Genomic DNA, 23559 nt, shown 5'->3' with positions numbered 1-23559 from the left:
TCACTATCACTGGAGGCCGACCAACACCAAGACGATACAACATTTTCACAAACACAGATACCTTAAAGATTTTCGACAAAGTATTTTCTACACACTTCTACACACGCTATATTTTATTATCATTGGCTACAAGATGCATGTAAAATTTGACAAAAACATGAAAGTAACTGAAATTTTTCATACCGAATCCCATTCAACTTTCAACCACATTACAGTGCGTGAGAAAGCAACCAGTCGCACAAAAAAATTACGCAGTCATTTTAGACGCGAAAGAGAATTGAAAAAGTTTGTTCGGAGTTATTACGATTAAATTTTAATTTTCCCATACAACGTTGACCCATCCTTCTGCATTATTACACCTCAGGAATCTGAAATGGTGTGATTGGATGAGATCGTCTTAGTTTTGTCAAGATATCTATCGCTTGCTTTAATTTTTCTCTCTTTTCAATTCCGACGAAGCATCCAACGCTAGTTTTGGAATACTACCGGTAGTTTCTTATGTGGTCTGACACTATTTTCTTGCTTACCGTTCATCAGGTTATCAGCAAATCCGCGATTTGACGTGTCGCATGCATGGGGTTGGTTCGCTTTTATATTTGGCCACTTCCAGCGGAACACTCGGAACCGGTTTCGGAACACCATCGGTTGTTCCAAATATGGTCTGAAACTATTTTCTTGCTAACCGTTCATCAGGTTACCTAAGGAGCCGCGATTTGATGTGTCGCATGCATGTGTTTGGTTCACTTAAATATTTGGCGGTGGAGCGGGCCTCGTTTGATGGTTAGAACACAAGACTATCATGCCAAGGGCCTGGGATGGAATCCCACTCCCGACATATTCACAAAACGTAGGTTCTTCCTTCGGAAGGGAAGGGTCCCGAGATGAACTAGCTTCGAGTTAAAAATCTCGTTAATAAAGACAAAAAAAATATTTGGCCCCTTCCGGAGGGAACCTGGAACCGGTTCCGGAACACCACCGGTTGTCTCAAATATGGTCTAAAACTATTTTTACTAACCATTCATCAGGTCGCCTAAGGAGCCACGATTTGAAGTGTCGCATGCATGGGTTCGGTTCAGTTTAATATTTGGCCACATCTGGCGGGACATACGGAGCCGGTTCCGGAACACTTCCGGTAGAATCTTAGGTTGTCTGAGACTATTTTCTTGCTTATCATTCATCAAGTTATTGAAAAAGCCGCGACTTGATGTGTCGCATGCCTGGGTTTGCTTCACTGTTATATTTGGCCACTTCCGGTGGGACCTCCGGAACCGGTTTTGAAACACCGGTAGTTTCTTATGTGATCTGAGACCATTTTCTTGCTAACCGTTCATCATGTTATCGCAAAGGGCGCGATTTGACGTGTCGCTTGCATGGGTTTGTTTCATTTTTATATTTGTCCACTTCCGGCGGGACGCCCGGAACCGATCCAGGAACACTACCGGTTCAGATATGATCTGAGACTATTTTCCTGTTAACCGTTCATCAGGTTATTGAAAAAGCTGCGATTTGATGAGTCGCATGTATGGGTTTGGTTCACTTTTATATTTGGCCACTTCTGGTGGGACCTTCGGAACCGGTTCCGGAACATTACCGGTACAGATATGGTCTGAGACTATTTTCTTGCTTATCGTTCATCATATTATCGAAAATGCCGTGGTTTGTTGTATCGCATGCGTGGGTTTGTTGCATTTTCATAGCTAGCCCCTTCCTGGGGTACCGATCCGGAACGCCTAAATGGCCATAATTCCGGAACGGCTGGATCGATCCGAACCATTTTTAATAGCAAGCAATGGGACCAGATTCCGCGTCGAATGAACCGTCGGTCATTAAAACCGGTTGAGATTTACTGCCGAAAAGTGACGTGAGTTCGTTTGTACACATACACACACACATACACACACACATACACACACACACACAGACATCACCTCAATTCGTCGAGCTGAGTTGATTGGTATATGTGACTCGAATCTCCGGGCCTCCTATCAAAAAGTCATTTTTGGAGTGAACATATAGCCTTTCCAGTACACTTAGTGTACGAGAAAGGCAAAAACATCCAAAAAGCTTGTATGACCACACACAAGTTGACAAATAGCTTGTTTGGCAGATAATTTCTGCAGGTAAAAAATCCTGAAAAAAAATACCTAGATTGACCTGCAATGTAACATAAACATTATCACATAAGTAGAGTGAGGTACTTCGTAGAAAAATCAAATCAAACAAATCAAATGAGTTCATAGAGAAGCTCCGGAACATTTTTTTTTTTGACATATTGGAAAAACTTGTTCCACGCAGGCCAGAAATTCCTGGAAAACTTCAGGAAAAATGTCTTGTCCGAAGATATTTCTGAAGATTATTTATCGGATTGATAAGTAATTTGTCAGGAGTATTTCTGGAGAATTTCCTTTGAAATATTACCGAGTATAAAACGAGTGAAATCTTGGAAAATTTCTGATCAAAAAACCAACAGGAAATCTTGGTCTCAATTTCAAGAAAAACTCTCAAACACCCAAGGATGAGACTTTTTCCCAGGGCACTTTTCCGATGAATTTCGTAGATGGTTTTAGCATATCCGTCAAACTGCGAAAGACTATCTATGAGAACTTATTGGTGTAATATTTGGATATTTGTCGCACGTTATTAAGTAACTATTGCTCAATGTGAATGGCTGATTTAAATGCGTATTGCGCATACATGTGTGCCATTATAATTATTTTCTGTTGAAAAAATAAATTGAAAATGTTGTACCGCTGATGACACAAAAACTGCGCAATTCTCAAGATTAATTTTAAGAAATTACTGTTACGAAAAAAGCTTTACTGGCAAACCATTTGTCCACTTAACTTTTTCATTGTTATAAATAACATTTTCAAGATCTAGAGGGATTCAGAGCGTTAAGGGGGTCCCATGGGTGTTTCAGGGCGTTTCTGGGGTGCTCCAGGGTGTGTCAAGGGGTTTCAAGGCGTTTAAGGGTTTCCAGGAGTATTCCAGGGACTTTCAAATGCGTTACGGGGGTTTCCAGTTAGCCTGGTGGTTAGGGCTATGGATCGCCAATTCGGGGGGTTCGATTCCCGTTCCGGTCGGGAAAACTTTCTCGACTCCCTGGGCATATTGTATCATTGTACTTGCCTCACAATATAAAAATTCATGCAATGGCAGGTAAAGAAAGCCCTACAATTAATAACTGTGGAAGTGCCCAAAGAAAACTAAGTTGAAGCGAGGCAGGCCAAGTCACAGTGGGGACGTAGAGCCGTAAAGAAGAAGAAGAAGAAGAAGAAGAAGAAGAAGAAGAAGAAGAAGAAGAAAAAAAAGACGGGAGTTCCAGGCGCTTTTAATGGTTTTCAAGGGGTTTCTGGGGCTATTAGGGTGTCCCAGTGGCGTTCCAGGATCATTTCATGAGGTTACAGGGGGTCCCATGGTCGTTTAAGGCAAGTTCCAGATAGTTTTAGGTTGCTTCAAGGGCATTCTAAAGGGTTTCTTGAGGTCCCAGAAGCGTTCCAGGGGTGTTTCTTTGGGTTTCAGGTGGTCAAAGGGACGTTCCAGGGAGTCTCAGGGGGGCTGTTATATCGGCTTCAGAGGTGTTTTGAGGGTATTCAAGTTTCAGGGGGTCTCAGTTGCGTTCCTGGGTTTCAAGTGATTTCAAGGACGTTAAATGGGTGTTTCAGAGGTTTTGCAGGGAATTTCAAGGAGCATTCCAGAGGTAATCCATAGTCATGGAAGGTTTTATGGGCGTCCGAAATAACATGTCGTATAAGAGTTACGGCAGCGCAAGTTTTTTTTTTGTAGAGCAGCTAATTTGACGTAATTCTAACATTGTGTTAGCATTACGTCAAAATAACTTCTATATAACCAAAACATACGCTGCTGTTACTCTTAAATGACATGCGTGTTGTATGGGACCCAACATGGGTTTAAGGAGTTTGCAGAGGTATTCCAGGGGTTTTCCAAGGGGCGTTCCCTGATATTATTTGAAACCCTGAAACAGATTTAAATTTATATAAAGATACCATAAAACATTGCTCCCCGTAATCCCGATTGATCCTTCCTCTAGCTGTGTACGCAAACCGACTTTAAAAATATGGCCCCGTTATTTGAAAAAAAAAATTAAATAAATAAAAACCAAAATCCAGGGAATTGGATCCAGTTTTGACTTAAGGAAGCGTTTGCCATTTGGGTTCCAGACTTCCGATACAAATGTTCTATTTTCTCCTAGAAAATGGAATTTTAGGGAATTAAATTTCAATGGGAAGTATAAGACATGCTGGATCTAGACGTTATCTAGTAATTGTTCAGCTATAGTGGAATTATGCACGGAAAATGAAATTGTTCAACAATTGACGAATAACTTTAGTTTTTTTTGTGTTTCGAAAGCGATACAACTTAAGACTATTAACGAATAATTTGCTGTATCCAGTAAAGCTAAAATTTGCGAAAAAAATGGAAGCGTTTCTATGAACTTTAAAAAGTTACCAAATAGAGATTTTAACAACTTTATTCAAAATCTGGCGCATCCATCGAATGAACTCAGAGGATCAACATTTTTCTGCGAATTCCTCTTGAAATTCATGGATAGATTTCTTAATAAGTATCTTGAATAGTTTGAAACCATTTCTCCAGAGAACTACAGAGAAGCATCGTTGTAAAATTATTGCTGAAATGCTTTGTCAAAACTGGCATACGGCAGCGAATTGTTGAAATAATCGGAGTGTTTGGCGGTAATCTTTGTGAAAATGCTCGTCAGATGAAACTCCAACTTAAACTTTCCGATAAAATGTTTGCAGGATTTCTTCATTGAATATCTTAATCACTTTGTATTTTGTATTTTAAAAATCCTCTAGCAATTTATATGGGAAAACGCTTGTTGAGTCATTGAATATTTTTTTGCAGAATCTAGTAACATATTGCTTAACTAGCATTCGGAGGAATCTGAACAAATTACTGATTAAATTCTTGGAATAATTACACGAAACATGTAGAGAAACTCCTTTTGTAGTCCCTGGAAAACTATCAAGAGACAACCAAGTGGAATATCTGGAAGAAATCTTCGGCGAAAATGTTGTCAGAATCTTTTAAAAATGTCTGTTGAAATCCATGAAGACATTCCTTTGGAAACCTTTTTTTGCAGAAATCTTTGGTTAAAACTCAAAACGCCAAAGTGCAGCCTCACGAATTCACAGCGCTTTGCTTGAATAACTTTTTTGAAAAATGTCTAGTAAAATGGCCTGGGAAATTTTTGAAGACATCCTTTAATGAAGTTTGAAAAAAGCTACAAGAATGTATGGAATAATGTCTGGAGGACCTCGCAACATCATGCCTAAGACAAGTATTATTTGTCGTACCCGTTACTTGCACATCTGTCATCAAATCTTGAGATCAGGTTAAACATAGAGAAGATTACTAGAACATCTCGTCAATTTAACTACATCTTGATTTTGAGTTCCCCAATTTATGAATGTTAATATTTATTTTTTTTCCATCGCCAATTTTAAATATAAATCAATTATGGTTCCGAGGTTTTATTTTTTTTTTATAAAATATACTCGAATAACGAGTTAAACAAATTAAACATTTTTTCCTAATAAACGAATGGTTTGTAATCAAAATGTATGTATATATTTTGTTTAATTTTTGTAATGTATCGGCATTTGCCAACGTGTTTGCCAAAAAAAAAGATTTCCTGTTTTCTTTATTTAAATCAACAACATGAAACTGTATAAATTTTCTTCGATACTTTTACATATTCAAACATAGATTTGAACGTGATACGTTGAGAAATAATTTAGAAATGTTTTTTTTTTAATGTTGAAAAGAAAACAAATCCAATATTTCAACGAATCAATCACATACAAAAATAGTGTTCAGATGATCGGAATATAGTATACTTAGCTTTCAATTTATGCAAACAGATTGAAAATTGGTTGACTATTTGAATTTCAGTAAATTTAATATTAAAAAAAAAAAACTAAGAACTCGATTTTCAAGTGAAACATAAAACTGTTCTACTAAAATTTTATTTGAAGCACGGTTTTGAAATCATCTTGCCATAATGCATAAAAAATGTTGGTCTTTGATGTAAGTTCATGTCTTTCGTTTCATTTCGTAAATTTATGTTATTAAGCAATTGTGCCAAGTGCTGTTTAGAACATTGAATGCCTTTCAACTCAAGTCAACTTAATTCTAACTAAGAAACTTAATTCTTACTTAATTCAACTTGATTCTAACTACGATACTTACAGCGAAACGCTTGCCGCAGGTGGCGGTCGACTCATCGGCAGCCAGGATTCCCTTGCCGGGGGCAACGATGGCCTTGGCGATGCGGGCCAGCTCCTCCTGGACATCCTTGGGTGGGTAGTTGAAGTAGGTAGTCATGTTGATAGGCTTGCGGTTAGAATGTCTAAAATGTGCGGGGAAATGTTATTCAATGATTACACTTGATATTACAGTTTTGGAAAACAAGTTACTGATTCGAACAGTTTCAATGTGGTGATTTTTTGCTAGATGGCGCTACTGGCGTCTGGGTGTCTAAACTTTCATTTGCCTTATGGTTATGATAACCAGTAACGTTAGCACATATACTGAAAGAGAGAAGGTATACGCAAACGCGAGGCGCATGCGCCTCAACGATGACGTCAGCTTTCCACAACACCGGCATCATTAGATGATAAGCAGCTTCTCAGACGATCGAACGCCCGGCATATTGCGTGAAATATTTCAAACCAACATCATCATTATGAAAACGGATCCATACGATTGAATCTGATGACTCGCGTGTGTATGTGCGAAATATTAATCGATGTCGCCGTATCGTACGATGGTAGGAACGATACATCGCCAAACCGCAACTGCTAACACGGCTCTAAGCGAGCGCGTGCAGTCTTGCGTGAAGTTTGACCGGTTTTGGAATGATATAAAAAAGCCGGCGAATACATGGAAGGAAGAAGCATACACCCAAGTGGTAAAAAATGGAAATTTGTCTTGGAACCAGTTCAAGTCGTTTGACATATTGATGCAGAGAATAGTAGTACCAAAAAGAACAAGGAACTGGCGACGAACGGCTATAGACTCCACGCTCCACAGTGAATTTGGGAATCGGAATCGTCAATACGCTGAACACGCTGGGAGGTGTGTTGCTTTCCTTCTGATCTGATAACCCGCACGGGTCGCACTGCTTTACAATGTTGTTGTGTGTGCGTTCGGTTGACTACTCTTATGGCATAGAATCTGTTTTTGTTTGCTGCTGATAAGTAGCCGGTCAACGCCGAAGATAGGTTGGGATGTTGTGTGTTCAAACAACAAGTGTTGTCGTCGCGTCGCTATGCCTATCTTCGGCTGTTGCCAACGTGGAATTTGACCGATTGATTGGATGAAAGTTGGAAATAAATCGGCTGGTTAGGTTTTACGGGAATGATAAGCAGGATTTTATTGCGGTGAGACGTGATTGCTTGCTTAGAGGGATGATTTTTTTGTTTTTAAGCATAAGCAATTCAATAAGGTATTCTAGAAATTGCTCGAAAACAATATTTAATCATTATTTTTAGTCCATCGATATTGTAACAACCAAAATTAAGGCTCAAGCACTCGCCATTGCTTTTCTAATTTTGAAAATCAGATATTGTTCAGATGAGAAGCACTTCCTGCTTTTTGTTAATTTTCAACTAGAATCATGGTTTGAAATCAACTATTTCAATAATAGTTCTAAAATGTCATACCAGTTATTTAAAACTGAGAGAGGAATAGATTACACCCAAGAATCAATCCATTGTACACCAATAATGATCGAGTTCATTCTTGCACCTCGCTTAATGTCTCATCATGACTAATTTTGTTTCAATTACTATTTATAAACAAGCATCCATAATATGTATAAAAATATTGTGAATGAATTATAATGAACTAAAATAATAAGATTGAATAATTTTCCCTTAAATTCTGCTTCCGTCAAGTCCACGTTTATATCGGGCACAACATGTAGGGTAAGCTTCAGTTTTGGCCAGTTCGGCGTTTTGGCCATAGTGCGGTATTCAGCCTATTACGATCTAAATTGATATAAATTATTTTTTTACTAGTAGATTCTAATATAATATGATGATAACAGCTGTGAATACCATACATTTTGATTAAAAACTGGAAGAAAAAAAGTTTTCCTAAAAAATCAGCTCCCATATATCTATTTTGGCCAGGGAGCTTCTAATTTGGCCACTCCCATAAGAAATACACGTGATTGGCCAAAATAGAAACCAAAGCTGAGAATATGAAAAAAAAACTTCGGCAATGCTTCTGTTTTGACCAGTGCCATTGTTAATACAAAAATCAAGTATTAGCTTGATTTCTGCATTTTTCTAATAAAGTATAGATCCAAACCTTTCGTAACACATTGGTAGTTTTCATTGGATTATTGGTTATTTTTATAAAAATGATTTCCCTTAGACTGGCCAAAACCGGTGCCCGCACCCTTGCAATTCCCAGCACATCTTCTATGTGACACTATGGTACAAAGAATGGTAAAAAATTATGATTAAGTGTTTATTGGAAAAGTCGGTCAAAATCTACGCAATCCAAATCAAACCATTAGTTAAAAGTACAATTGAATAGAAAGTTTTTAATTTGAGATGGATGTGACACATTCTACCGTGACGTTACCACGTTTTGACGCCTTTTTGGTCAAATTTTTCACTTTTACTCGTAGATTTGACCGTAAACCCTCAAATATTTTGGCATATTCGGATTCCTTGTAAAATTTGCAATAAGTATGATCTCTTGAACAGATAGTTTTCATCGAAAAAAAAAACTGGGTATGAGTACTGTAGTATGGGACAAACATCAAATTCTCGCTCCAGTTGACTTTTTTGATTCCATTTAGGTCCCATATGATCTGTGCAAAATTTCAGCGCAATCAGTGAAACTATAATTTAGCGCAAGCGGTTCAAAGTTTTCATACGATTTACTATGGGAAAAGTTACACTTTCAGATAAAAAATCGCAGAGGTCGCCCCTTGTCTCCTTAATTGAAATCGATCAACGCTTCTTGTAGAAAAATCATTTATGGAACTTTCCTTCGAAGACCGCAAAACGATTGGATGCTTGTGGAAAATGTTATTGATTTATTACCGATTAGTGATCCAACGAACGGCTTTTTGTTTTGTTTTATTAGCAGCACTGTAGCTGCTGCCTTGGCTGCTGCTGTTTCTGGGGGTGGTGATGCCTCCCGCCACCCCATGCAACAACAGCAGCAGCAGTGCTGCTGATAAAACAAAACAAGAAGCCATTCATTGGATCACTTATCGGTAATAAATCAATAACTTTTTCCACAGACATCCAATCGTTTTACGGTCTTCGAAGGAAAGTTTAATAAATGATTATTCTACATGAAACGTTGATCGATTTGAATTATGGCGACAAAGGGCGACCTCTGGGATTTTTTGTCTGAAAGTGTAACTTTTCCCATAGTAAATCCTATGCAAACTTTGAACCGCTTGCGCTAAATTATAGTTTCACCGATTACGCTGAAATTTTGTACAGTTCATATGGGACCTAAATGGGATCTAAAAAGTCGACTGGAGCGAGGATTTATTTTTCCCATACAAGCGTGTCCCATACTAATGAGTAGCATGACGTTACAACGTTGTAACATCACGCTACTAATTCCCACTTTAAACATACTTTCCGAATGAAAAGTAACTGTTCAACAGATTACACTTATTGGAAATTTTACAAGGAATCCGAATATGCCCAAATTTTTGGAGGGTTTACGGTCGAATTTACGAATTATAGAGAAAAATCTGACCAAAAAGGCGTCAAAACGTTGTAACGTCACGGTAGAATGTGTCATGTAGCTTTAGAATAACGACCAAAATATATCATAATAATCATAGATCATAATAAGCCAGTGCGAATGAAGAAATCTGTCTCTATGGTAGTGAAATACAATGTTTTGTATGCATTTGCTTGCATCATTCCTAAGTAAAGACAATTGTAAACAAACATGTTACCGATGGGAATTTTGCTGCATTCTGCAAGTGCCACAGAGCTTTGCAGTTCAGTTCAATAAGTGAATTAACCCGCAAACACCCGGGACGATCTACTTTTGGCAGAAATGCAATATCTTCTTTGTTTTAAAACATTTTACCCCAAATTTTTCTTTATGGTCAAGGGGAATAGTTGTGCTAAGAAATGCATGGTACCTCTCCCCTTTGCACCCTCCCCCCTTTTGCGGGGAGGTGAAAATACGTGGCTTTTTTTTGTATTTTTCATAAATTCTACATGTTTTTGCTCAAATTTCATCTTTTGGCTAATCATCAATAGTTTTCACTGGTCCTAGACATGCAAAGTATTACTACCCATCATAGTCTGTTGAAGTTTTGATCCCAGAGCTATTCTAAGGCCTCCAAAGTATTCTGAAGTTTGTGACACAAATCTGACATTCTCAACCAAATTTTATACACGATGAATGATTACAGAACATTATCTACGGTACTCAAAAAGCCTTAAAGCACCCCTAGAAAATTCATCCATAGATCATTTATGATCTAGGTCATCCAAACTACTCTGGAATTCATTTTCTTAAGATCTAAAACATCTACCATCGTTTGTGTGCACTCTGTTCAAGAAATTAAGTCACGTTGATGTCCATTACACCTTACAATGCTATGAACAACTTGATATTGTGGTAGTTGGACATTCCGTGAAATACAAATGGCCTCCAATACACTTTGAAGTTTGGCTTACGATATCTACATACTGTCTCTTGCTTTAGTTGTGAAAATTTTTCGTGGAATGTAGTCTATAATGCTGATGGAACCTCAGTGCACATCTATAATGCTTTTGGTACATTCATGGGATATTCCAGGCTTTCCAAACTATTCTGGAATTAGGAACTTCAAGGTCTACAGGCTCTACGCTTGTTTTTCTTCACTCTATCGGCATTATTCTGTCACGGTTGTGTCTGTTGCACCTCATTATATTACGAGTATCTGTATTTGTTGCTATTTGGGTGTCCACTGGCATACAAATGGACCCAATGTATTTTGAAGTATGGGTCGCAATTCTGTAAATCTTAGGATATTTCTATTGTAGCGAATGCTTGCAAAATATAATCTACGCTACTCTTAGAACCTCAGAGTGCAATTCTGATAACTTAGCAACATTCACTTGGTGATCTAGGTCATCCAAACTATTCTGGAATTAAGACCTTCAAGCTCTATAAGCTCTACTCTTGTATCTTTTTACTTTATTCTTCCACGATTACCTCTGTTGTATCTAATAATGTTTTGAGTATTTCTTTGTGTTGCTTGTGCATCCACTGACATACAAATGATCTTTTTATGGTATTTGAAAGTGTCGGAAATTGTTCAAGCATTCCTCTAGGCGTTCCTCGGAAATTCCTCCAGGAGTCCCTCAGGAATTCATCGTGATGTTCTCCGAGAACATCTAAGAGTTCCTAGGGAATGCCTCAGGACTTCCCGTGAAATTCTTCAGGAGTTTTCCAGCAATTACTCGAAAATTTATTCAGGAGCTATGCTGGAATTCCTGCAGGAGTTCATCAGGAATTACTTTCAGAACTTTTCGAAAAATCCTGCAGGAGTGCCTCGGGAATTCCTCCAGAAATTCTACGTGGATTCCTCCAAGAAGTTTTCCAGGGATTCCTCCAGGAATTTTCTTAGGAATTTATCCAGGGATTCCTCCAGCGATTTCTCTAGAAATTCTTCCAGGGATTCCTTCGAGAATTCCTCCATGGACTCATCAAAGAGTTCAGTCAGGGATTTCTCCAGAGCTCCTTCAGGAATTTATCCAAGATTTCCTCCAACAACTAATTCAGGGATTTCTTCAGGATTCAAGGGATTCTTCCAGAAATTCTTCCAGGGATTCCTCCAGAGTTTCCTCCAAGAATTCTTCTAGGTAATACTCCAAAAAATTCTCCTGAGAATTTCTCCGGGTAATCTTCCCGGGTAATTTCTCCAGAAATTCCTTCAGGAATACCTCCAGGAATTTCTTCATGAATAACTGCTAATTTATATATGAATTCATCAAGGGATTCCTTCAGAAATTCCTCCACGGTGTCCTCCAGAAATTCTTCCAGGAGTTCCTCCAGAAATACCTCCAGGAATTCCTCCACAAAATTATCCCAGTATACCTCCAGCAATTCCAACAAGGATTCTTTCCGGAATTCCTCACAGGGATTCCTCCTTAAATTATTTCAGGAATTCCATCAAACATTCCTCCAGGGATTCCTCCAGGAATTTTTCCTGGATATACTCCAGGATCTATTCCAAAAATTCTTCAAGCAAATACTCCAGGAGTTCTTTCAGGAATTACTCCAGGAATGACTCAACGAATTCCTTCTGGAATTACTACAGGAAATAGTCCAGGAATTGTTCCGGGAAACACCCCAGGAATTCCTTCAAGAAATATTCTAGGAATTCTTCCAGGAATTACTACAGGAATTTCTCCAGAAATTCCTTCAATGCCAGTTCTTGCGGGAAATACCTCACATGAATTCGGAATTACTCGCATGAATAACTCCATATATTCTTACAGGAAATAATTCATGAAATCCTCCAGAAATTAAAAATTGAACAAAATAAATTCTAAATTTCCTCGCAGTTCAAGGAAATCCTTGAGAAATTCCTCTAAGAATTTCCCTGGGAAACTCTTTAAAACTTCCTTCACAAATTACTACATGAATTCTTGCAGAAAGTACTCCAGGAATTCCTCCAGGGTATTCTCCAGAAATTTCTTCAAGAAATTCTTGAAGAAATTCTTGGAAGTATTCTTGTAGGAATTCTTGGAGGAATTCCTGAAAAAATCTTCAAGGAATCCCTGGAGAAATTCCTAGAGAGATTCTTGGAGGATTTCCTGAAGGAATTCTTGGAGGAATTCTCGGGGATATTCCAATAGGCATTTCTGGAGGAATTTCTGAAGGTATTTATTGAAAAACCCTGAAGGTTTTCATAGAGAAAATTATAAAGGAATCCTTGGCCAAATTGCAGGACGGATTCCTGGAGGAATTTTGACATAAATATTGGAGCAGGTCTTGGAGAAATTTTTATTATAGTTCCTGTTGGACTTCTTGAAAAAAATTCTGAAAGAATTCCTTGAAGGAATTCTCGGTGGAATCCCTGGAGTTGTCCCAGGAGTATTTTCTTGAGGAATTTCTGGAGGTTTTCTGAAGAATCTAGGAGGTATTCATAAAGGAATTTCTGGAGGATTTTTTAATTTCTGTAATTTCTGGAAATATTTTTAAAATTTTTGAAGGAATTTATTGAAAAATCCCTGGAGGAATTTCTGGCGAAATTCCTGAAGGCATTATTGGCAGATATATTAGATGGTTCTCTGGTAAAATTCTTGGGGAAGGTACAGTAGGAATTTTTTGGAATTCCTGGAGGGATTCTTGGAAGAATTCTAGACAGATGTCTTGGAGGAGTTTCTGGATGAATTCTTTAAGAAATTCCTTCTGAAGGAATTTTCGGAGAAATTTCTTGAGGAATTGCTGGAGGAAACTCTGGAGGAGCCCCTGGAGAAATTTCTGGAAGAATCCCTTGAATCCTGAAGAAATCCCTGGGTTAGTTGCTGGAGGAAATCTTGGAAGAACTTCTGAGGGAGCTATGGAAGAATTCCTGGAGGAATACCTGAATGAATTCCTGGATAAATCCATGGAGGAATCCATGCAGGAATCCCTGGGGGAATCACTAGAAGAACTTCTAGAGAAACCGCTGGAGGAATCCCTGGAAAAATTTCCTGCAGGAACTCTTGGGAAAACTTCCTTGATGAGTTTTTAGGAAACACATGAAGAAATCCTTGGGAGACTCCCGTGGAATCCTCGAGGAATTTCTGGCGGAACTCCCGAGGAACTCCTGCAGGATTTTTCAAAAGTTTTTGAAGTAATTCCTGAGGAACGCCTGAAGGAATTCCAGCATAGCTCCTGAATAAATTTTCGAGAAACTGCTGGGAAACTTCTAAAGAATTTCACGGGAAGTCCTGAGACACTCTGTAACATCTTAAGGGATTGCGCATTCCTATCACGCATTTAGAACACAGAAAATCACATTTCCTCACATTTATTTATCTTCTTTTTTTTCTTATATTCTTCATCTCCCTATGCTAACTTCCCTAATCGTATCTTCCCTAACGTTTCGTGCACCATCTTCCGCCTCCATGAAGCAACAGCGTACCCAGTCCTGCCGACGTTCTTCTTTCCGCCGCCTCGGTGTCGCCGGAAATGCCACGAGTCTTGTTCCCGAACCCATCTATCTGCCGGGAATATGGTCTAGGGTAACGGTCGAATTTTGGACCCCCTAATCCGCACTAAACTCTTCATGCTGTAAGTGATTTGACTACATCCTCGACCACATCTAGCTTGCTTCCCGAGCCGGCTACTACTGCCGACCCGTAGAAAAGTTCTCGAACCGGACTCGTCTCGAACTCGTCTCTGGCCACATCTCAATCGTACGTCTTGTTCGCCAAAGTCGGCGATAGAACTAGTGATCATGGTTGTCGCGTTGTCGTGTAGATGACGGAGTATGTGTAGCCAAACTGTCGCCTGTACTGAACTGAGGTATATGTGGTTTTGGTTGATGATGGATAAAATCGACGGGTCTGTTGCAGGGGCTCTCAACACGTGGTGCACGAATCATTTCATTCTCCATGCTCGAAATCTAGGACTTTTTTCTAATTCACATTTCAAACGTAACAACTCGTAGAGATATTCTCGGAGAACATCACGATGAATTGCTGAGGGACTCCTGGAGGAATTTCCGAGGAACGCCTAGAGGAATTCTTGGGTAGTTTCCGACACTTCCAAATACCATAAAGAACATTTGTATGTCAGTGGATGCACAAGTAACACAAATATGCAACACATTATGAGATAAATCAGAGGTAATCGTGGAAGAAGTATATCGATAAAATAAAGATATACAAGAGTAGAGCTTGTAGAGCTTGAAGGTCTTAATTCCAGAATAGTTTGGATGACCTAGATCACCAAGTGAATGTTGCTCAGTTATCAGAATTGCACTCTGAGGTTCTAAGAGTAGCGTAGATTATATTTTGCAAGCATTCGCTACAATAGAAATATCCTAAGATTTACAGATATTGCGACCCATACTTCAAAATACATTGGGTCCATTTGTATGCCAGTGGACACCCAAATAGCAACAAATACAGATACTCGTAATATAATGAGGTGCAGCAGACACAATCGTGAAAGAATAATGCCGATAGAGTGAAGAAAAACAAGCGTAGAGCCTGTAGACCTTGAAGTTCCTAATTCCAGAATAGTTTGGAAAGCCTGGAATATCGCATGAATGTACCAAAAGCATTATAGATGTGCACTGAGGTTCCATCAGCATTATAGACTACATTCCACGAAAAATTTTCACAACTAAAGCAAGAGACAGTATGTAGATATCGTAAGCCAAACTTCAAAGTGTATTGGAGGCCATTTGTATTTCACGGAATGTCCGACTACCACAATATCAAGTTGTTCATAGCATTGTAAGGTGTAATGGACATCAACGTGACTAAATTTCTTGAACAGAGTGCACACAAAAGATGGTAGTTGTTTTAGATCTTAAGAAAATGAATTCCAGAGTAGTTTGGATGACCTAGATCATAAATGATCTATGGATGAATTTTCTAGGGGTGCTTTAAGGCTTTTTGAGTACCGTAGATAATGTTCTGTAATCATTCATCGTGTATAAAATTTGGTTGAGCATGTCAGATTTGTGTCACAAACTTCAGAGTACTTTGGAGGCCTTAGAATAGCTCTGGGATCAAAACTTCAACAGACTATGATGATACTTTGCATGTCTAGGACCAGTGAAAACTATTGATGATTAGCAAAACGATGAAATTTGAGCAAAAACATGCAGAATTTATAAAAAATACAAAAAAGCCACGTATTTTCGCCTCCCCGCAAAAGGGGGGAGGGTGCAAAGGGGGGAGGTACCATGCATTTCTTAGCACAACTATTCCCCTTGACTATAAAAAAAAGTTCGGGGTAAAATGTTTTAAAACAAAGAAGATATTGCATTTCTGCCAAAAGTAGATCGTCCCGGGTGTTTGCGGGTTAAGCAAAATAAAATTGAACAATTTGGCTAGTTGCTTTGGTGCGGTTGCCTTCGTCATACGCAAAGCGAGAAAAAATGTGAAGTCGTAAGTATAATGAAGTTGAATCGTGAAATTGTGCGTAATTATTAGAGATCGTCCCAAAAACTCTCCTATATCTTGAATTTCATCAATCTGACGCAAAACCTGCATTCAGATGATCGAATAGTATTGTATTTTACTTTGAATTTATGGAATAAGATTTAAAATTGGTTGAATGAAACGCAATATATTTGAATTTTAGTTAATTCCATATTTTAAAAAATTGTAAAACTCGATATTGAGCTAAAACTCAAAAACTGCTCTACTTATAATTTTTTCAAGCGCGGTTTCGAAATCAGCGTTAAATTGTACATCAAAAATTTTGATCGTTGACAGAAGTTCACGACTTTCATTTTATTTTGTAAACTAGTGTAGTCTTTCACAGACTTCATCAGAAAATCTTCCAGCGAAAACTTAAGGATTTTTTTAGGAGATTCCCTATGACAAATTTCATGAGATTCCTTAAAAATAAAATCTATGGATTCCTTCCAGAAACGGTGCATAGATTCCTTGAGAAATTACTACATGAATTCGGTATTAAAATCTATCACGATTTATTTCAGATTTTTGTACGTTCTTCAGTAATTTTCTGAAAAAAAAATTAATATTGGAGACACAGAATGTTGATTCATTAGGTGATTGAGAGATGAAATTGTGAAAAAAGGGGTGTTCATGGTGTGGACCTGGAGTCAGTTTGGCTTTCTATTCTGCAGAACCCTTACCTGTTCTGTGGCCTAGTTGATTGGAGCGCCGGTCTAGCGAATACGGAGTCGTGGGTTCGAATCCCACCAGAACGCGATTTTTTTCACAATTTCATATCTCAATTTGCCAACTAATCAACATTATGTGTCTTATAATTCTCAAGCTTTTCGCAGAACGTTAAGTCGTACCAGCAAATTGGTACAAGCCTGTAAAGGGCAACATAGACATGTGTCTTCAGTAATTCTTCCTAAAGTTTAATAAGATGTTCCATCGTGCATTTCTGCAGTAATTTCCCCAGTTACTCTTTAGTGTAGATTTTCATGGGTTCCTTCTACAAATCTGCAAGGGAATACTTTACAAATTCTTCTAGTGATTCGTTTAGAAAACTTTTCAGAAATATCTCCGGATATTCTTTTAGATTTTTTTTACAGGGAAATGGTTTCAAGAATGCTTAAAAATGTTTTTTTTTTCAGTTGTTACTTCATAACATCTTCCAGAGATATACAGGTTAGTACAAGTACAGGTTAGTACAAGTACTTCAAGAGGTACACTAGATATTTGTTCAAAAATTGCTCTAGGTATTTCTCCAGAGATTCTAGTGATATTTAGTCAATCAGGCAAGAATTTCTCCTGCAAATCCTGAAGGAGGTCGTACAGATATATTTCCAAGGAATTTTATCAGAATTTTTAAATATCTCAAGTTTTTTCTGGGAATCTTCACAGAAGCTTATCGAGCCGTTTTTCTAGGAATTCCTTTAGAATCACGTCCCCAGTGTGCTCCAGGAATACTTCCAGAAAATTCTCCAAGATTTTTCCTAAAAGTTCCACAATAAACTTTTCCAGGAACTCCACCATAGGGTTCTCAAGGAGTACTTCCTGAGATGTCTAGAGGAGTTCTACTGGACATTCCTTCAGAAATTTTCTCAGGGAGTCTTTCAGGAACTTCTGCTTGGATTCCTTATGAAATTCCTTGTGGGATTCATTCTGACATGATTTTTTTTTTTGAAAGACTCCTTCAAAACATCAGGGATTTATTCTAGAGTTTCAACAAAGGGGTTTCTTCATATGTTTTTCTATAGAGTTTTTCAGAAATTGCTCCAATATGTTTTTAACAATCATGCAGAGATACCTTCGTAAATTAGTTGAAGGGTTCCTCCAATAATTGAATAAACTCTTGCAGGGATTTCTGCAAAAAATCCAACAAAGACATTTTTTAAATTGTTCCAACGGTTTTATCAGAAACATCTGCTGGGACTCCTTCAGAGACGCCTGGAGATTTTTTCAGAATTTTCTCCATGTTTTTTAGAAGTTTTCACAGAAATTGCACAAAAACTTACAGGACGATTTCTTGAAAAAATTCTTGAAGGAATTTCTAAATAAATCGATGGAGGCTTCAAAGAACTATTGGTGATTCGCTAGGAGATTTCCAAAATGAGTGTAAAAATTCGGCCATCAAACGGGCTTTGAGAGTGGCTAATTCTTTCAAAGCCATCGATCGTAATTTAACTCTCCATCACAATCCACCACCTGTACTAGAAAGCGGGAAACCTCCTCTTTCCGATAGTAATGAAAAATTTTACAGAATTTTACCTTTGCATCCTACAGCTTTGAAAGAAGGTGTTATGTTCAAATGCTGTTACGCCCTTTAAAAGTGTTGATGCAGAATTGTGTGAAAAATAAAAAAAAGCATTTTTGGTGAAACTCATGGTGACAATCTTGAAGCAGTTTCGGAAGAAATCTCTGAAAAAGGGTAAAAAAATATGTGTAAATCCCTCAAACCTTTTGATTGACCCTTGCAAGATTTCTGAAGAAATCCATGGAAGAAATTTGTGAAAGGAAACTAGAATCCTGGAGGCATTCAGGAGTAAACCACTGAAGAAATTTTTGATTTTTTGAAAGAATCTTTGTCTGGAAGAACTGGCCTTCTGCAAATATTCATAGAAGTTTTTTTCTAAAAAATTTCAAGAATACATTTTAAAGTATTTACAGTAGGAACAGCTAAAAGAATCATTTGAGGTGTTTATGAAACATCATTGAAATAAAATTCGCTAAAGGATCTAAGAAGAAATGTCTGTTCAAATCCTTGCAAGAGTTGCTGGAAAATATTTTTTTAGAAGAATTAGTGAATCAATGCCTGGTAGAATCCCTGAATATAAATAGTAATGGATCTTCTGGAGAATTTCTAAAAAAAATCTGAAAGAGTTCCTGGAAAATTTTCTGAATTTCTGAAGGAGTACCCTAGAGGATTTTTTAACGAATATGTATCTGAAATATTTTCCGAATCTTTGTGAAAAAATATTGTGATATCTCATTTTCCGAAACAATCTTTGGAGGAATTCCTGCAGAACTTCTAGAGAAGTTCGTAGAAAAAATTGTTGAGAAAATTTTGGAAGATTCTAGAAGGTTTCACCTAAAAAAGCAAAAAAAAAAACTCCTGAAGGAAATCTTGATAATATCTCTGGATGAATTTCTTCAGAAATCTTCTGAAAAGTGGAGGAATTCCTTCAGAAGTACACGAAGAAGCAATTGCAAGAACTTTTGTGGCAATTCTTCCTGATGGAATCCCGGAATGAATCTATTGAGAAATTTATTGAATAACTCCTGAAGACTACCAGAGAAAAAAAATCTGAAAGAATTTCTGGTGAAATTCTCAAAGAAATACATGGACAGAAATGTTTTCTAAGGGGATCCATGAAGGAATCTTTGGGGAATTTTTCCTGGAGCCATTCTAGGAAATCCAGCATAAACCACCTACGTACTAACATTCCTAATATTAATTATAAGTCCTGAAATAATCCCTAAGGGCATTTCTGGTAGAATCTTAGAGGTAATCGTCGAAAATTCTTAAGAAGTACTTGAGAAGGAATAGATTCTGATAGGAACTTTGGAAAAAGTTTTAATTTTTTTTTTGTGCAGCTCATAAGAGGAATTCAAGCAAGAATGCCCCTTCCGCGATAAAAACAAAAAAAAGTTTCGTGGAAAAATAAATCATATATCACAAGTTCAGCAACAAAATAATGGAGTTAATACAAAATATTGTTAGAACCTTGTAAAATATACTCAGATATTTCTTTTTGTTGGGATGAAGTTTTCAAAGACAGAAGGTCAAAGAAATTCCACTCTTTCGAAAGGTCAATGAACGTTAGGTAAAAAATAGCTTACGTTTTTGTTCTCAACCACTAGCTGAAGGGCGCTCTAAATCGATGAATCGCACAGGCGTACAAATGCTGCAACATTGTAGCTCTGAACACATTATTCAGTGCATCGAGAAAAATAATCAATATATTAAACTAATTTCTTATCAAAATTGAGGGACTCATTAATAAATAAAAAATACAAACTATCATTCGAATGAAAGGAATCTATAATGAATGATACCTTTTCTGCATGAAAAAACTTCAATTTCAAAGTCAATTTCAAACCAGATCAAAAGACAAAACGGTTGAAAACAAGTGTCATGCTTTCATTAAGTGTACAGCGCGGATATTACATTGCAAAACAAAACAACTATTTATAAACCTCCGTTTAGATTGATCACAACACCGCAAAAGTTTGAATACCACTCTCTGTAGAATAATCTGAATCTCGTTGGCACAAGTTTGCTTCTGCTGAACGGTCTGCTTCCGAAACGAAAGTGAAAGTCGATTTTTCATCCTTTTCCTCACCACCGACCCAACAGCCGTTCGGTGGTTGATAGAAGTATAGGTGGGAAGGGAATTTTCATTCATGAAAACGGGCGGTGCATGGCTGTCATGCGCGCCGCTTGATTATTACATAACACTAGAGCTAGAACAACGACGTGACAGCGATGACGTTCAATGGCGTCTGATCTGTTGGAAATTCTAGTCTGAGTAGAATTTAATACAATCAATTTCTTAACCCGTTCATCAGGTATTTCAGAAGATCATTGAGCTTCCAAATTCCATAGCTGAAAACAACGTAATTCCGGCCTCCAGTGACCTAAATGAACTTCCAGATGGCTGATCGTACACAACGGTCCAACCCAACTCAAAGTTCTCGCCGAGTTGAAACACCATGTCAATTATCACCAATTACCCGGTGGTGCTGGTGCTCTAGCGTTGAACAACAAAACCCGTCGTAGATCAGGCAGTCTCATCGTCAGCCAAAAGCGTTACCGCTGCGCTGCCGCCGACGTACACGAGCGTGATTGAACTTGACCCACAGTTTCAGGGAAGGTCATCCCTATCGCATGCTCGACGACGCTCTATATGGCTACAAACAGCAATGACGACGTCGGCGAAAGCCATGTTCCGGGAGATAGCAGCACAAACGTAAGAAAGTGAAAATAGGCTCGACCGGACGAACGGTTCTTATCTCTGCGGGTCCCTATTGTTTCGTCCGGGCGAGATTAGAACCCTGGAAGTTTCCATGCAGGTTTGAAGATCGTGGAAGAAAGTTGGTGCTGAAGCTTCACTGATGGCTTCGCTACAGACTTAACAGACACGTGTCTACGGAGATGCAGCTATTTTCATCTACTACGAACTAGGGTTTTCAATTGGTTAATTGAGTAGTTGCCACCAATAAGTTTAGGGCGAGGGTGGTATTCGAAATCGAAAGTGACTAGCGAAAATCTCACATGACTTGAGTATCGATATGCGCAGAATCTATTCGGCGATCCAGGGTGGTGAATGCACCTAATACTAGATTCAAGTTCTGAGAATTTGACGAATGAATGTGGGAAAATTCCATCACAATCAGAACAATTTTTCTCAAAATGGATATCGTTTATAATATTCTGAAGACCGCCATGCAGCTAGAGGTCATCTGAAAGATGCAAGAGTGATGGCCCCTTGGCCGACGACTGGAAGGGAAAGAGGGGAGTCATCCTCCCCAAAACTCTCCCCTTTTCGGTCAAGGAAAAACTTTCACGAAACCGAAAGTGAATTCGGCAACATTTTTTCCTTCATTTCGAAGGTTACACCAATGTCAAATCAACTGAAACAACACGTTTTCATAATCTAGAAATGGTAATTCACACCTCAAAAAACGTCCCAACTAAACTCATCCACAATCTAAGACCTGTCATCATGCACACTATCCATGGAAGTCCCCTACTATCAGTGCAAATCGCATCGGCACATTACGACATCATCGCGAAAAGATTGCAATTCTTCACCGATTAACCCCCAGTTAAATTATCACCCTCACTTATCACTACAGCGACCTCCAGCAAATCACCACAAAATCACCTGTTCAAAACTTCACTTCCTAATCCTAATTAAACTACATTAAATAATTCCTATATTACTCACAACTTCACCGATATAAAAACGAGAGCACAGATTCGGCTTCTAGCGACCTTTACTGGAAGGCGTGCACACACAGTTTAAATGAACCGAACGACTGCGGCCAGTATTTTGAGCCAGAGCGAGACGTCAAAAGGTTGAATGAAGGTCGCCGATGACGCGCCGGTGGCGACCTGCGGCGGCAAACCTGCGCAACTACGCCCAATCGATCGACCGTCAGTGCATGACATTTTCCCTTCGCCTTTCCCATGCATTCTGCTAATGATGATGACAAGCCGGTACACGGTGTCGGCATCTCACGGTACGTGGTAGAAACCGAGGTAACGCGTCGCCTGGTGTCGGATATGTAACGCGGCAGGGCGATTGTGGGAAAGCGAATATCTATTGAAACATAGAGTGATTCTGATTGGATCGCAAGGGAAAATTTTGAAAATGAGTGTGGAATTCTACTGGGGTCTTGTATGAGATAATGCATTTCGAGTAAGACTGGTAACTTTTATAAAATAATCTTGATTTTTTACAGTGAATCACCCCTCCAGCAGTGGCGAAACGTTTTACTTGCTTTCGCTTTGCTCAAGACTGATGCAATACAAGATCAACTGGTATGCGAAGTGGCATGGAAAGGTGACGTGCGCTTAGTCAGCACGTTGATTCAGGTGAATGGATATCAATGATATTTACGAAAATAGCCTTAGAGTCCTTTTGTGCAACGCACATTGATTAATATTTAACCATGCAGTCTTAATAAACATACTACAAGGGGGTGTAGCTCAAATGGTAGAGCGCTCGCTTAGCATGTGAGAGGCACCGGGATCGATACCCGGCATCTCCAGGATATTTTTACTCTTTCGACAATCGAGATCGTCTAATGGATTACTGTGTGCAGTCATTAACAGATCTATTGATAATTGTAGCCTTGGATCGAACTTATATTGTTTCTGTTTGGCCATATTTGAGAGTAATTATTGGCGTATCAACAAACCTTCTGATGGCTCGCGTTTCATGCATCCAAAATTGTCACACTCGCGATGGTTAGGGTAGCGAACCACTTGGGCAGTGGCCGGTATTTTGGGCACTCTTCGCTGTAACTCAGTTAATTCCAAACCAATTGACTTGAAATTTTGTACACTGCTATATACTTTACGTATATCATCGCATTCCAAAAATTGTGTCAATTGGTTTAGAACTGGTTGAGTTATAGCAGAAAAGTGCCCAAAATAGGACCCCTGTCGAGATGGTTCCACTTCCCTATTCCAAATCGTACGGTTTTAAATTATTTCCACTGTTTGAATCTACTCGTGGTGCAATATTTTTAAAAGGACTAATTCCGCGGATGACGTAGCACTTAGCAATTCGAATGGAAAAACTCCCTTAAAAACGAGCTTTAAAGTTCGACCAAGAAGTAGGTGTTTTTTGGGATGGACTATCGGCTGCGACCGACAATCACT

The 23559-nt window shown here is 38.5% G+C and overlaps 1 protein-coding gene across 2 annotated transcripts in view; it reads right to left on the bottom strand.

The window, feature by feature from the left end:
* Positions 1-22276, bottom strand: part of LOC109433355 (fructose-bisphosphate aldolase) — a 102369-nt gene extending 80093 nt beyond the window's left edge. The window contains exons 1-2 of one of the 2 annotated variants that reach the window (XM_062842504.1): positions 22118-22276; positions 6235-6394 (exon numbers count right to left, since the gene is read on the bottom strand). In XM_062842504.1, coding sequence (XP_062698488.1) covers positions 6235-6369 — 135 coding nt within the window. In that variant the 5' untranslated portion in view covers positions 6370-6394; positions 22118-22276. The remainder of the gene's footprint in view (positions 1-6234; positions 6395-22117) is intronic. The other variant, XM_019709781.3, reaches the window with a different exon arrangement.
* Positions 22277-23559: the final 1283 nt, after the last annotated feature.

The sequence above is a fragment of the Aedes albopictus genome, chromosome 3, assembly GCF_035046485.1.
Source record: "Aedes albopictus strain Foshan chromosome 3, AalbF5, whole genome shotgun sequence".
Classification (NCBI taxonomy): Eukaryota; Metazoa; Arthropoda; class Insecta; order Diptera; family Culicidae; genus Aedes; species Aedes albopictus.
The sequence above is the reverse complement of the archived record's forward strand: the minus strand, read 5'-3'. Positions and strand labels throughout refer to the sequence as shown.